At 33.7% G+C, this 16,729-nt stretch overlaps 1 protein-coding gene across 2 annotated transcripts in view; it reads left to right on the top strand.

Annotated features, from left to right (window-relative positions):
* Window positions 1-16,729, top strand: part of ZFYVE16 (zinc finger FYVE-type containing 16) — a 45,526-nt gene that overhangs the window by 5,609 nt on the left and 23,188 nt on the right. For both annotated transcript variants that reach the window (XM_015245786.3, XM_006197610.4), the window contains exons 2-6: window positions 5,823-5,931; window positions 6,577-8,831; window positions 9,985-10,081; window positions 12,836-12,997; window positions 15,096-15,238. In XM_015245786.3, the coding sequence (XP_015101272.2) occupies window positions 5,862-5,931; window positions 6,577-8,831; window positions 9,985-10,081; window positions 12,836-12,997; window positions 15,096-15,238 (2,727 nt within the window). In that variant the 5' untranslated portion in view covers window positions 5,823-5,861. The remainder of the gene's footprint in view (window positions 1-5,822; window positions 5,932-6,576; window positions 8,832-9,984; window positions 10,082-12,835; window positions 12,998-15,095; window positions 15,239-16,729) is intronic.

Below are 16,729 nucleotides of genomic sequence, written 5' to 3'. Positions count from 1 at the left end.
GTGTTCCTTTTGCCTTTAGACTCCACTGATTTCCAAAGGAAGCACTTTATTTCTCCATGCCCTCAGTATGGTGGTTTTACATATTTGTAATTCATTTAGACTTTTTCCCCTCATATTCTGCATTCTGAGATGCCCTAACCTAAATATTTTTAAAATTTACATATATTGAGGTTTATTTTTTGTGCTGTAAAGTTTTATGGGTACTGAAACATACTTAATGTCTTGTATTCACCATTATAATATTATACAGAATAGTTTCACCATCCTAAAAAATCCACTCTGCCTTACCTGTTAAACCCTCCTCTACCCCAAACCACTGGCAGTCAGTGATGTGTCTACTGTCTCTGTAGTTTTACCCTTTCCAGAATGTCATAAAATTAGAATCATTACAGTATATAGACTGGCTTCTTTCACTTATCAATATGCATATAAGATTCATCCATCTTTTTGTGGCTTGATTACATTTTTTATATCACAGAATAATATTCCTTTGCATGGATGTGCTGGAGTTTATTTATCCATTCACTTACTGAAGGACATCTTGATGTTCCCAATTTTGGCAGTTATGAATAAAGCTGCTATAAACACTCACATGTAAGTTCTTGTGTGGACATAAAAGTTAAATCAGTTAGGTAAATACCTAGTAGTATGATTGCTGGATCATATGGTAAGACTATGTTAAGTTTTGTAAGAGACTGCCAAACTGTCTTCTGCATTCCCAGCAGCAGTAAATGAGAATTCCTGCTGTTTGGTACCCCTGCAGCATTTGGTACTGTCAGTTTTTTGGATTTTAGCCATTATAATAGATGTAAAATGGTACCTCATTGTTTTACTCTGTAGTTCCCTAAAGACAAATGATGTTGAGCACTTTAATATATGCTCTAACTGTATCTTTTTTCGAGTGGTATCTGTTTAGAACTTATGCCCATTTTTAAATTGGATTGTTTGTTTTCCAATTACTGAATTTTAAGAGTTCTTTGTGAGTTTTGGATACAATTCCTTTATCAGATAACATGTTTTGCAAATATTTTCTCCCATTCTGTGGCTTGTCTTCTCATTTTCTTGTGTCTTTTTCAGAGCAGATTTTTTAACCTTGATAAGGTCCAGCTTATCACTTTTTTTTCTTTCATGCCATTGATGTTGTATTTAAAAATTCATGATCAAACCCAAAGCTATGTAGATTTTCTCTTATGTTTTCTTCAAGAAGTTTTATAATACTGCATTTTACATTTATGTCTCATCCATTTTATTTTACTTTTATTTCTCCCAGTTTTATTGAGATAAAATTAACATACAGCACTGTACAAGTTTAAGGTGTACAGCATAGTGATTTGGCTGATGTACATCATAAAATGGTTACCACCATAAGTTTAATGAACATCCATTAACTCTTATAGATGCAAAATTAAAGAAATAGAAAAAACTTTTTTCCTTGTGATGAGAACTCTTAGGATTTACTCTCTTAACAACTTTCATATGTGACATACAGCAGTGTTCATTATATTCATCTTGTTGTACATTACATCCCTAACACTTATTTATCTTATAACTGGATGTTTGTACCTTTCACTACTTTCATCCAGTTCGTTTTTCCTCCACTCTTCTTCCCCCTCACTCTCACTTCTGGTAAACATAAATCTGATGTCTTGTTGCTTTGATTTTATTCATCAGTATTTTGTAGTTTTCCACATATAGGTCCTGTATATCTATTTTGTTATATTTATATCCATGTAGTTAATATTTTGAGGTGTAGTGTAAATGGTATTTTTTTTAATTGAAGTACCATCAGTTACGATGTGTCAGTTTCTGGTGCACAGCACAATGTCCCCGTCAGGTATTTTTTAAAATTTCAAATTCTGGTTGTTTCTTGCCAATATATAGAAAGCATTTGACTTTTGTATATTAACCTTGTATCCTTCATTCTTGTTATTATACTCACTTTTCCATTGGAGGAGGGGGTCAATTTTGGGGGATTTTCTCCATTGAAAAGTATGTCATCACAAATAAAGACATTTTTCTTTCTTTTTTATTTCCTTTTCTTAATACACTAGTGAGAGTTTCAGTACTATGTTGAATAGAAGTGGTTAGAGAAGACATCCTTTCCTTGGTCCCAGTCTTTGAGGGGAGGGCATCCAGTTTCTCATCTTTAAGTATAATGTATAATGTTAACTGTAGGTATTTTATAAATAATCTTCATCAAATTGGAGAAGTTCCCCTCTGCTTATAGCTTGCTGAGAGTTTTTATCATGAGTACATGTTAGATCCTGTCAAATGCTTTTTCTTTTGCATCAGTTGATTTGATTATATGATAATTCTTCTTTAGTCTGTTGATGTGGTGTATGGATTAATTTTCAAATGGTGAACCTGCCTTGCTTACCTGTATAAATTCCACTTGGTTATTGTGTATAATTCTGTTTATACATTGTTAGATTCAATTTGCTAATATTTTGTTATAGATTTTTACTTCTATGTTCATAAACTATATTGGTCTGTAGTTTTTCTTTCTTGTAATGTCTTTATTGGTTTTGGTATTAGAGTAATGCTGATCTTATAGAATTAGGAAGTGTTTACTCTGCTTCTTTTTTCTGGAAGAGATTGTGGAGAATTGGGATCATTTCTTCATTAAATGTTTGGTAAAATTCATCAGTCAAGCCATCTAGACCTGGTGACTTATTTGTGGAATGTTATTAATTATTGATTCAGTTTTGTTAATATATATGGGGCTGTTCAAGTTATCTCTTTCTCCTTGTGTGAGTTTTTATAGTGTGTGTTTTTTAAGGAATTGGTCCATTTCAAGTTTGTGGACATAGAGTTGTTCATAATATTCCTTTATTTTCCTTTAAGTGTCCATGTTATCAGTAGTTATGACCCCTCTTTCATTTCTAATATTGGTAATTTGTATTTCTTTTTAAAAAATTAGCCTAGTTTATCAATTCTTTTTAGTTTTTTTCAAAGAAAGAGTTTTTGGCTTCAGTGATTTTTCTCCATTTCTCTGTTGTTTTCCTGTTTTTAGTGTGATTGATTTCTGCTCCAGTCTTCATCTTTTCTTCTACCTGCTTTGGGCTTAAGTTGCTCTTCTTTTTCTAATTTCCCAAGGTGGAAGCTTACATTATTGATTTTTAGATCTTTCTTCTTTTTAAATACATGCACTTAATGCTATATATGCCCCTCTAAGCACTGCTTTTACTACATCCTATAAGCCTCACTTGAATTTTAAGATTGCTGCTATGAATTTCCATGATCACTTTTTTTCTTCATATGTTCCTTATGTATGGCTTCCTCTTCCTGTTTCATAGTTGCATTGCTTTTTTCTGAGAATATTAGTGTCTTTGAAGTTTTCTTCTTCCTACCGTGTCTCTTCCTGCAAGTTCCTTTTATTTGTTTTGGTGTGTGTGTACTCTTGTATATGTATGGTATAATCACAATTTAAAAATGGAAATAAAAGAAGTAATATGCTGAGGGGGTGGTATAGCTCAGTGGTAGAGCATGTGCCTAGCATGTATGAGGTCCTGGGTTCAATCCTTGGTAGCTCCATTTTTTAAAAAAAATTAACTAACTAACTAACTAAATGACTAAATAACTAAATAACCTAATTACCTCCCTACTCTCTCTAAAAGTAATATGCTTTATTGAATTAGGATGACATACCAGTGTTATTGAGAATTGTTCAAGTTTACCTTGTAATAGCATAATTATTGTTCCTTTGAAGATGACCTTTTATCTCTGACTGTTCTATTTTAGGAATTCAAAAGCTTCCCTATAGAGTAACTATTCTTTTTATAGTGACCATTGAACAGTATGGAGGTTAGGGGTGCTGACTTCCTCTGCAGTTGAAAATTTGCACATAAACTACAGTCAGCCCTCTGTATCCATGGTTCCTCCATATAACCTGCATATAAGTGGACCTGCACAGTTCAAACCCATGTTGTTCAAGGGTCACCTGTATTTATATTGCTTGGTATAATGAGTTATCTGTGTCTATAGTGTTTTTCATTTATGCTGGAATTCCTAGCATTATCTTTTCAAACATGCTTGTTCCATGCTCTCTCTTCTCCTTATGAGGCTCCATTCTCATTCTGTCATACATGTCTCTTTATTTTTTTCATATTTTCCTCTTTGTTTCTCTGGGCTGCATTTTAGGTTATTTCTTCAGATAGGTCTTCTGGTTCATTCAGTGCTCTCTTAAGCTCTGTTTAATCTTTTTAATCCATCTTTAAAGTATCCCTAATTTTTTCTAAGTCTCATGTGTCCTCAGTTCATGGCGACTATCATAAGTGGTCCTAGTAAAGCCCTCTCATTTGTTTATTCTCTTTTATCCTTCATTTCCCTCTCTTAGTCTTTAATCCAGGCTTAAGGATTCAGATATGCTTAATGTGTATCTTTTTGTTTGTACATTATTGCAAAACCTGCATTGTTTTACTGTGTTTTACAAAAGTAGTAGTTTGTAACAGATTGGAAATTTTTTGAAAATAAAAGATCATTCACCATTGATAATTTGAGGAACATTGCTACAAAGTATTCCCTCTTCTGGATTAAGCCATTTGCCTTCTTTTGATATCATTTAACTTGTCCTTCTATGCTTGAATTTCCTGTAAACATGTAGTTAGTTCTAAAAACTTTGTAAGATTCGGGTTCAGTTTTTTTAGACAGGAATATTTTATGTGTGATGCTGTCTTCAACATGAAGCACATAATATTTGGTTCTTCCACATTTATTGGTGGTGAAATTGATCACTGGATTCAAATGTGTTGGCCTGATTCCACCATTATAAAGTTTCCCTCCAACCTTTCATCTGATAGTTTTAGCATACATTGATAGCCATTGCCTAGTCCATTTACTGCATTAGGGACTATGAAGATATGATTTTTAAAATTTTAATATCCTTCTGCACTGATCAGCTGGAAGTCTTATCTAAAGAACTTTTCCTCAGCAACTATTTTGTTATCCTAAAACGCATTTTGTAAATAAAGGGTGGGATAAATTCTTAGCTCTTCTCTCTTAAGTATCAACTTTCAGAATAACAGTTACTGCCCTAGCAACCCTTCTACTGTATAGTGTTTCTTTATTTTTGTCTTTAGTATGGTTAAGATTTCTTGTTTTTTTAAAATCCATTTGATTTGTGGTAAGTCCTTTGTAGTCATTTATATGATATTCATTTGTCCCATTTAAGCAGTGAGATCCCTTTCAGCTTGGCTTCTGTGTCCTTTTGATATTATCCCATTAGTCATTGATAGATTCCTTCAAGGTATTTCAGGCTTATTTGGTGGAGATCCTGCAACAGATCAGATGTTCATCTACTTTATCCATAAAACTAACTTTTAGTTTTCTTATATCTCTCTTATATGCTCATTTTCTATTTCTTTAATTTCTGCTTTTAGCTGATTAGTTTTCATTCTTTCTTCTTTTCTAGTATAAGCATCTAAGGCTGTAAGTATCTGTTGATGTACCACTTTTGCTGAATCCCACAAGTTTTTATGTGCAGTATTTTTATTTGTATGTAGTATATTTTATATTGTTTGCTGTATGGTACTTAAAATTGTTTTTAGTTTTAAACTGTGAATTCTTTGACCCATGAGTTATTTAGTTATTTAGAGTTTTACATTTTACAATAGTTTATGTATGCATGTAATGGTGTTAGAGTTTGTTTTCCTGTCGTTTTTGTATATATAGAGGAATTTCCCCCAACTAAATTATAGATTTCTCAAAGCAATGCTGTTACATTTTTTGTGTGTCTATTTGACTGTGTTTCTGGGCATGCAGTAGATGGTATAATGTTTATATGTTAGAGAATTAAATGAACTATCATTTTTTGTGTTTTCTAGGCACACAAGAATTGAATTCTGAATAATTCTACAGGTAGGATGGACAGTTACTTTAAAGCAGCAGTCAGTGACTTGGACAAACTCCTTGATGATTTTGAACAGAATCCAGGTTTGTTGGTTTTCCATTTTTGCCATTAATATAATTTTAAAATGTCTGTAGTTAATATCTTAGCAAAATGTGGTTTCAATTTTGGTCACATGGTTATCTTCTGTAAAACATTCATTTATCTCATTATCATGAATGAGTGTATTCTTACACTGAATAGAACCGATAGCCAGAGATAGAAGTAAGGAACTAGAAGGTTCTCTCCAGATACAAATTTAGGTAAAGAAAGACCTTTAAAATCAACGTATGAACCAGCTAAAGTGCAACTTGAAAGCTCTATATAAATTGGTATTTCATTATTATGAGAGACAGTATTTTCCTCATATTAGAGTGAAGGCTAGGAAACCAGAGGACAGAACAAAGAAGTTAGATTGTTTTTCAGCTCTTCATTAATCTGGTTTTTTCCAGTGCAACTGAGTTATTTTGAGTGGAATTTCTGTCATAGTATGACATCTACATTGAAAAGTAAAAACCCCAGGTAGTTTAAATCCAAATAAAAATAATTTTGGAGGATATTACCATTTTGCAAGAAAGTAATCTATCTCTGGTCTAAAAAAAATTTAGTTTAGAAGTCTTAGAAACCATAATATCTTTGTAATAATTTTAATTTGGGTTTCCTGACTAACATTATATTTCTATTTTAATTAGATGAACAAGATTATCTCCAGGATGCACAAAATGCGTATGATTCTAACCACTATTCAGTTTCTTCAGAGTTGGCTTCCTCACAGCTAACTTCAGTGCTACCAAAGGATCAACAGTGTATTAATTGTTGTGCCTCATCAGAAACAGGCTGTGAAACAAATGAGATTTCCCTGAATGAAAAAACACTTGAGGGACTGACATCTATACAAAATGAAAAAAATGTAACAGGACTTGATCTCCTTTCTTCTGTGGATAGTGGCACTTCAGATGAAATCCAGCCTCTGTACAAGGGACGATGTAGTAAACCTGTCTGTGATCTGATAAGTGACATGGGTAACTTAGTTCATGTAACTAACAGTGAAGAAGATATTAAAAAATTATTGTCAGATGATTTTAAGTCTAGTACAGATTCTTTGATTGGACTGGATTTATCTTCAATGTCAGAAACTTTCTGTGTTTCTTCAATAGACCATGGTAATGTCATAGAGGAACAAAATGATGACTCTGATTTACAAAACAGAGAAATCAGTGGAACTAAAGAATTTGGTATAAAAGTAGATACAGCACTTTTAGATTCATGTAATTATGACGGAAAAGAAAATTTAAAGGATAAAAAGATCTCTAATCAGTTAGAATCAGTTGTTGATTTTAACGTGCTATCTACTTTGACTGAACAAAGTTCCAAAATGTTTGATGCCAAAGACAACCTACAACACAAGAACCAGCCATGTGAATTAGTAAAAGCTGATGGCTGTTTGGTAAAAGAGGAGGTAGATGTGGCAGTTGGAGTTGCCACAGAATGTTTAAAAGGAGACAGCACAAGTGCTTTGCCTTGCAGTCTTCCAAAAAATGGAGGTTTATGCTTAAATGATTCAAATTTAAGTGATGAAAATTTCAAATTACCTGATTTATCCTTTCAGGAAGATAGGACTGCTGCATTTATAAAACAATCTGCAAAAGAAGACTCAAGAAATTTAGATCTTAAAGATAATAAAGATGTAATCCAGGATCTCTCTTCAACTTTACATGTTTCAAGTGAAAATATGTACTCCTCATTGTCCTGTCTCCCAGTACCTGGGTCTTTGTGTGGATCATTAATCGAAAGTAAAGTGCATGGTGATTGTCTACCTCAGAATGACTCTAAAGATAATATACAAGATGCAATGACTATGCATGAAGAAATACAGAAGAATGTCATTTTAAGTGGGGAAACTTTGAAGGAGACTGATCTCTTGAAACAGCAAAAATGTAAAAACATAATTCATCAGCCACTAATTGAAAAGATGGGAGACAGAAAGTTAGATTCTGACCAGATGGTAATTAGAGTTGAATCTTTGGATTACTCTGATAACACCAGTTCTTCTGCAGCTGCAGAATCTCAAATAGAGCTTTCTGATGCCCCAGAGTCTCCAGATCATTGTGAAGATCTTACTTTTTCAAGCAATGATATTGATGGGCAAGACTTGGATTACTTTAATATTGATGAAGGCATGAAAAGTGGTGCACCAATTAGTGATGCTGAACTTGATGCTTTTCTGAATGAACAGTATCTTCAGACCAATTCCATAAAATCATTTGAAGAAAATGTAAATGACTCAAAATCTCAAATGAATCAGATAGATATGAAAGGCCTAGATGATGGAAATGCCAGTAATATATATTTCAGTGCTGAAGCAGGAGCTACTGGGGAAAGCCCTGGTATTAATATAATTTGTGAAACAGTTGATAAACAAAATATAACAGAAAATGGTAGCCTTTCTTTAGGGGAAAAAAGTACACTTCCAGTTGAACAAGGGTTATCTAGCAGTAAGTCTGAGATTACAAATGAAGTATCAGTCTCTAATATTAACAGTCAATCTGTCCATGTTGGAGGGGCCAGACCTAAGCAATTGTTTAGTGCTCCATCAAGAACAAGGAGTTCAAAGGAACCAAATAAGCCAGATGTTCCAAATATGCCTGAAAGTGAACCCAGCATAGGAAATACCGTTGTTCCAACAACTTGTACTACAGATTCTACTACTGATCCTCAGGTTAGCTTCAACTCTAATTACATTGATATAGAAAGTAATTTTGAAGGTGTATCTAGTTTTGTAACTGCAAATGAAGACTCTCTTCCTGCAAACACCTGCAAAGAAGGCCTGGTTTTGGGCCAGAAACAGCCTACTTGGGTTCCTGATTCAGAAGCTCCAAATTGTATGAACTGCCAAGTTAAATTTACTTTTACCAAACGGCGACATCACTGCCGAGCATGTGGTAAAGTAAGTTATAAAAATCTTTGTCTTTTATTCTTTCAAGGGATTTCAAATGAAATATAATGTGACCAAAAAGCTTATTAATTGATGATTAAAAGATTCATTAGTTTAAAATCATTGTTTTTCACGTACATGGAAATATATAAAGCACTGTCATTTTACAGATTGCTTGAGGATTAAATAACTGTCACATTGTCATGAATATTACATGTTGGGAAATGAGGAACACTAATTTTTGTGAAATCTAAGAATACATGTCTTTTTAACAATATGTCAGATGTACCAAATTCTGTCAGATCCTAGTTTGTCCTTGAATACTTACTTTCAGGACCACTCTTGCAGCTAGTATCATGGTCAAAACTTGAAGTAAACACTGAGAAAAAAGGCAAATTGGCTTGCATAAGGTTCAGAACACTGAAGCTGTCTTTATTTGTCGTCTGATTGCCTTAATCATCTATAAACTCTTAAGAGTTGCCTGTAGAAATAACATTGCATTTTTTCATCATTTTTCAGTAATATATTGGTCTCAGATCAACCCCACTCTCTTTCAGAAAAATAACATTTTACTTTTTTTTTTTAATTGAGTATAGTTGATTTACAATATTGTATAAGTTTCAGATATACAACCTAGTAATTCACAACTTAAACTCCATTTATAGTTATTATAAAGTACTGGCTGTATTCCTGCGCTGTACAGTATATCGTTGTAGCTTATTTATTTTATACATAGTAGTCTGACCTCTTAATCCCCTACCCCTATGTGATATGCCCCTCCCACCTTCCCTGTCCCCACTGGAGACCACTAGTTTGTTCCCTCTGTGAGTCTGTTTCTTTTTTTGAATAACACTCTACTTTTAAAAGTTTTAAAGGACCAGAGAAAGTTTTTTCAATTATTAACTTATTCATTAAAGAACATTTTTGTTCCCTTCCAATTAACATAACTGATTTAAAAGAAGTCTCATCAGAGATATAATTTTAAATTGCAGAAACCTAATTTAAGTTAAAAAAAGAGTCATTTTAATAACTACCTATAGTGATTAGAAAAATTGTTTATATGATCAGAAAAATGGTTAGAGTTTGTGGGTCTCCCCTTCCCCTGCCTCCAGTAGGTATAAACGTGCTTAAAACAAAACCAAATTTGATATTTTATTCTTCACAGGTATTTTGTGGTGTCTGTTGTAATAGGAAGTGTAAACTGCAGTATCTAGAAAAGGAAGCAAGAGTATGTGTAGTCTGCTATGAGACTATTAGTAAAGGTGAGTATTAACCTGACATATTTTCTTCCAGTAATTGCATATATCTTAAAAATAATTGGATTGTGACAAAGATAAACTTCTTTATTTTCTTAAGGCGAGGACCTAGTGTTGACTTATCTGGCTTAGGTGGGACATCCCAAGGCTTGGTTTCTCTTCTTTTTGTTCTACTCTCACAATTATTACTACCAGTCTGGAAAGGAAGCATTCAGTTTCTGGAGTGGCAGTTCATTAACTTTTAACAGGTACCAAGTCCCTAAATGCTACATTTCACCTGCCTATTTGTTTTTGTCACCATCATTGTCATCCTCGTCATCTTAATTTAAACATTTATAGAATATCTACCAATAAGTAGTATTCAGTCTTATATATTAATAGTATGAGGCAAGATAATAGGTTCCACTCTGTAGAAAAACAACATAAAGTGGGAATAAAAGTAAGGTAGTAATATTTATCATTTTTATATAAATTCGTAGGACTGTCATGCTATTTGACATTTTTCTCATTTTTCTTCTTCTCAGTTTTAGAATTTTATTTTTATGTGTTTCCCATTGCTTCTCTGGCTCCCTAGCTAGCTTACTATTACCAGCAATAATCTTGGTGGTCTTATTTGCATTCTCACAGTTGTATGTGTTTGTGCGGGTGTACACACGTGCTTGTTTTTTTCCTCAAATACATGCTTGTTCCTTTGAGTACTTCTTGGCATTTCCAAAGATTTGTTGACAGTTTAATTCCCAAGAAATATTTCTTGGGACTTTCTAAGACCAGGCCTGTGCACTAGTTCAGGTACTGCTTCCTGTTAGCCAGGAGAATAAATACCTGATAATAATTTGTTTTTCTCTTTTGAATGAAGATAAATTTTTTCAGCAATTCTTCAAAAAGCTCTGATGTGAGTCTGTTAGCCTGAGGTAAGCTGCTTTACTCCCTGCTGTTGACCTCTGCTCTGGAAGATGATAGAGTGTGAATCTTTTTGTGTTTCTATATTACCACCAATGTTTATGGAGATTTTAGTTTAAGTGCTTATAGTTGTTTTGTTTCTTCTTGTGCTGCTTCAGTAGCCTTTAAGACTACTGCTAGTGTTGTTAGCCAAGTGACCTGCTAGACTTCAGAAATCTTAGCACAAGCTACATATTTATTTTTCCCCACTTGAAAAATAAAATAAAACAGCTATGAAGATTTGAAACATTATTTGAGTTGATATGTCAGATTTTTAGTTGAACATTAAAACATACTCTGACTGTAACGATCTAGGAGAGGAGAAGATATTAAAGAGTCTCAGTAGGATACTGAGATCAAGCTTTGGTTTAACGAAGAAAATATTTTGAATGGATTTATCTATTTAGTTATCTGTTTTATTTATTCTGTTTTGGTATCTTATAGTACTTAATTTTATTTATGGTTCTGTTTATCACTAATTTATACACCACAAGAAAACATAAATAAAAGTTATTTTAACACCAACTGAGGGATTGAAAATAGTACACATGGTCATTTAAAAAAATGTTATTAAATAAGAGGGGAAAGCTGGTTCAAGGGTTGTAAGACAAATTACTTCAAGAAAAGATAGTTTGATTAGAGGTTTGGGATAATGAGGAAGTTGTGCTGAGACTCTGCAAGTTTCAAAGAAGCATGCATGTGAGTGCCATTATAGAAACTTAGGGCAAGTTGGAAATTACTTTGAAACTGAGAATACTATTTGATTTTATTTGGTTAGTGGAAGCCATTTCATGGAAGTGCTAAGTCATCGGCACTTGAGGAAGATTATCGTAGCAGTGACAGCATTTATAACAGATTAGTTTGGTGAAAGGCTGAAGGGAGAGCTACCAGTGCTGTTCCATGTTATTTGGATGAAAAAATCATTCAGCAATATTCATATAGTGTTCTGTACTTTGGAGCTCCAGCTGAGAACAAAATATACTCCCAGTTCTTATGGAGCTTTTGATCTTATGGAGCTTACGAATGTGGGGAGAGGCGAACAGGAAACAAAGAGACTACCAGATGGTGATAATGTTCTAAATGAAAATACAAGAATGTTAAGAAGGATAGAGATAGTAACAGATTGGTGGCAAGAGGTGGTTATTTTTAAACAGTGATCAGAATAAGAGTTTATGATGATATGATGTGTGAGCAGAGACTTGAAGGAAGTGAAAGGATAAAGCAATGTGGAAGAACATTCTAGGCAGAGAGAACAGTAAGAGCAAAGACCCTAAGCAAGAAGGGTGCTTGCTTTACTTTTTGAAGAACAGGGAGGCCTATGTGGATCATGATGAGCAAGCAGGATTTTAGTGAGAAATGATGTCAGATGGCTAACTGGGAAAGCAGAAGAGGCAGAGATGCAGACTATGTAGTGTCTTGTGAGCCATTGTAACAACTGAAATTTTCATTCCAGTTGGGAAGCCATTAAAGGATTTTAAACAGAAGAATGATGTGATATGACTTATGTCTTAAAAGGATTACTAGGAACTATGTTGGAAATAGAGTCTAGGGGTACAAGGGCAAAAACAGATATTAAATAACAATGATTTTCTTTAGTAGATATCAAATATATGCCAAAATAATATGGAAATAACTGATTGGTAGCTTATACTGAAGTAGAGTGCTGCCAACCAAAGTAAGGATATTATCTTTGCCAAGTGCCACTTCTTTTTCTTGTTTAGCCATTGATTTTTTCCCCTTATAATTTAAAAAATACAATATTTATCATAACTGACTGAAGTTCAAAAACATCTGAGATTTTAATTTTTTTCCCCTTTATAGCTCAGGCATTTGAAAGGATGATGAGTCCAACTGGTTCTACTATTAAATCTAATCATTCTGATGAATGTGCCACCATCCAGCCTCTTCAGGAGACTCAAACACCCAGTATACCCTCACCTACAACTTTACCAATCTCAGCACTTAAACAACCAAGTGTTGAAGGTAACTAGAAGAAAATGTTGTGTCTAAAGATAAATTATTAAAATAGAAATTTTCTAGTGTTGAAAGGAGCTAGTGAGAAAAGAGAAACCAGACCAGATATCAGAAGGAATTTAATACAGGGAACTGGTTATACATGTACGTTAGAAGGGTGGAAGAACAAAAAGGGCATGCTCAAGTGGCTCAGAGATTCATAACTGCAGGAAGCAATCCCTAGGGTTGAGGGAACAAAAGGGGAGAGACAGTGCTACTAGAACTCAGTGCAGAAGCATCAGGAGGTGCTTGGTTCTCAGACCTGGGATTCAGGGGTTAGGGTACCACATCACACACTGGTGCTGTGACTTCTTAGAGGAACACCAAGTGGCAAATGCTGGGACCATCAAGGTGCCTTGTAGGGTTGGTGTTCACATGACTTGAGGGCATGTTCCAGGCTTGATGTAAGGAGTACTGAAAATCATGGGACTTAGAGGTATATCTGGTGATGCTGCTGCTGCAAAGATCCTGGCAGGATCTAGAAACAAAGAATTCCTTCTCTTCCTACCTTCCAGTCTCCAACCAGTGCCTATCATTGATGGAACATGACCAGAACCAGTTTGCTCGAGGGTTTGGGAGTTTGCACTTCCCAGACGTCCAGCCTGGCATCAGAGAGTTCCATGTAGAAGGGTGGGCTTGGGTTTGAGAATTAGGAGGTAAAAAGTTGGCATATCTCCCTTTCCTTAAAAAAATTTTTTAAATGAATATTTCACCACAATAAAAAATGTTTATTAAATCTTTTGAAAAACTTCTAAAGATTTAAAAATCTTTGGGCTCTCTGTTCTTTTTTTTATAACCTATTGTAGTTTAGGATCTTGAGTAAAGCCTGTGTGCACTTTTAAACAAAAACTATTAGTCTGTAACTTGCTAGAAAAAGAACTGTAACTGTCAGAGACAAATTCAAGTATTTCTGTCAACTCTCTTGGATTTCAGTTTATCTCTCACTTAATAGCCATTTTCTGTTTATCATAAATAATAAGATTCAACATATATGGTTGTATATTATAGCTCTAAAGATGAATGAATCTGCCTTTAAAATATTTATATATTCTCATATATTGACTTTTAAAATAAATTATAAAAGTACTGCAAATACAAGAAAGACACCTTATTTGTGTATTCATATTGCAAAAATTATATGATTCAAATTTTTTCAGTGTTATCTGTATTATGATTGGAAGGTAGATGTTGATTCTGTTGATGTTTATATGTTTTTTGTTTTATTGAGTTATAGTCAGTTTACAATGCTGTGTCAATTTCTGGTGTACAGCACAATTTTTCAGTCATATGTGAATTTTCTCCATGAGCTACCACAAGATCTTGTAAATATTCCCCTGTACTATACAGTATAGACTTGTTTATCTGTTCTATATATGCCTGTCAATATCTACCATGATGTTTATATGTTTTTAAATCATCTGGCAGGAATTTTCATAACCTTCCTCCATGGATGCTTTTTAACAAAAGAGAACAAATATTTATGTAGATATCTAGTTACTTCTTCCAAATTTGAGAGGAAAATATTAATAAATATTAATAGATTTCAATATTCACATTATAAGAACAAACATGTTTTACTCCTCTTGTTAAGTAAATTAAAAGTAGGAAATGAACTCTGATACACAAGAGATCCTGTTTGTTTTTTAGATTTTTTAATGCTTCTTTCTTTTGTTCTTCACATTTTTTCCTTTGCTTATCTGCCATGCTCTGATCTATTCCACTTTCCCTCCCTGTGCGTTAGTCCCTAAATTTTATTCAGTCTCCACATTCGCAACTTAAGTCTTAATATAGGCTTTAAATCTGCCTTCAGTGCCTTTAAGATGTAACCTCTCCTGTCTACTCTTTTTGTATATAGTAGGGCCAGCCCTGCCTTTGTATGAATTAGAAAAAGACTTCCACTCTGGGTAGATGAATCACAAAAGGCCATTTTTCTAGGCCTTTGAAACCCTGAGAATGCAGAGCTTGCCAACGGATAGCAAAAAGCTTCTGAAAACGTTTCCTGACCCATTTAATATTATCATTGCAATATTATCAAATTAAAATGCTTTACTTTCTAAACTGATTCTAGGATTATGCTCGAAAGAACAGAAAAGAGTATGGTTTGCAGATGGTATACTGCCCAATGGCGAAGTTGCAGATACAACAAAATTATCATCTGGAAGTAAAAGATGTTGTGAAGAGTTTAGTCCTCTCTTACCTGATATGCCCTTGGTAAGGAATCTAAAGAATGACTTGTTAATTTAAGAAGATTTTATTTTGTAGGTAATTCCTTGTATGATTATTAGAGTACTTTTTTTTTTAATGCTGTGAGCTTCATGAAATGAGAAACATATGATATAGTGAATATATTTTAGATTTTACCTTTTTAAATGTCAGTTTAGGGCAATGATTCTTAAACTTTTTGATCGCAGGATCCCTTTATGCTCTTAAAACTTATTGAGAATGCCAAAGAGCTATAGATTGTATGGGTTATATCTATCGATAATTATGGAATTAAAATTGAGAAAAATTTTAGGAATTAATGACAAATAAACTTACATCAAAAAAACTTATTATATTAACAGAAATAATATTTTTATGGAAGTTTTCCAAAACAAAAGTTTAGTGAGGGGAATAACATTGTTTTATTTTTTTGTGAATTTCTTTAATGTCTAGCTTAATAGAAGATAGATTCTCAACGTCTACTTCTAAATTCAGTCTGTTGTCGTATGTTGTTTTAGGTAAATTATATGAAGAAAATCCTAAGACCTCACTGACTTCCTAAAAGGGTCTTGGGGAATCCAGCGATCCTAGACCACATTTTGATAACCACGGGTATGAGGAAATAGAACTGAGATTTCGTAATTGAATTTAGACTAATTTGCTTAATGCTTTTTCAGATATTCAGTAAAGTATGTCATGGTAGTTACTTTCTTCATACCCATAAAGGAGCAAAATACTCATAGAAGCAAGTACTAACGTATGAAGTAGGAATGCTTTTATTCATTAAACAAATATTTACTGAGCATCTACTCTGAGCTAGTTACCCTGTTCACCCTGGGTACATACATTAGACAAGATGGATATGTATCCTGCTCTGTATTCACATACCATTTAAACTTAACGTTGTTTGTCAGTAAGAGCTCATGAGCTAGATTTTACAGGTAGCCATAATTACCAAAAGTATGTTTCTTAGCTAGCACATATTCTCAATCAACATTTTAACAAAATAGAAGTTTCACAGAGGCTAGTATTACTTGAGTTCATAAATGTTTCTCTATTGACTCAGCTTTGGCCAGTCTAAAAAGAAAGGGGCTTAAATGAGGCAGACTTGAGGGTAGTTTATTCCAAGTGGTTACTTTTGTGGAATATATCTACCATTCTCCTTACTCACCACTCCCCTTCCTGCCGTCCCCAACTTTCCTCTCTCTTGCTACCACCCAACCCAGGCATTTTTGGCTATCAGGAGGAGGAGCACCTTGGGGGGAACTAAGCTTGCTCACTTTGTGTAAGAGTCCAGAATCCTGAAGTTTTCTTTGCCTCCTTTTTCCAGTCTATAAAATTAAAGTCTACCTGAGCATACAGGAAAGCTAAACCTAAGCTCCTGAATTTAAAGAAGCAAAATTGTACTATTTCTTGGGAAATTTGGTTTCTGAAGAATTTCTGAGTCCATTTTGGTTTTATTTGTTTATTAAAAAGATATTATTTTACATTTGAACAGAC

This window comes from Vicugna pacos, chromosome 3 (genome assembly GCF_048564905.1).
Source record: "Vicugna pacos chromosome 3, VicPac4, whole genome shotgun sequence".
Taxonomy (NCBI): Eukaryota; Metazoa; Chordata; class Mammalia; order Artiodactyla; family Camelidae; genus Vicugna; species Vicugna pacos.
The sequence above is the reverse complement of the archived record's forward strand: the minus strand, read 5'-3'. Positions and strand labels throughout refer to the sequence as shown.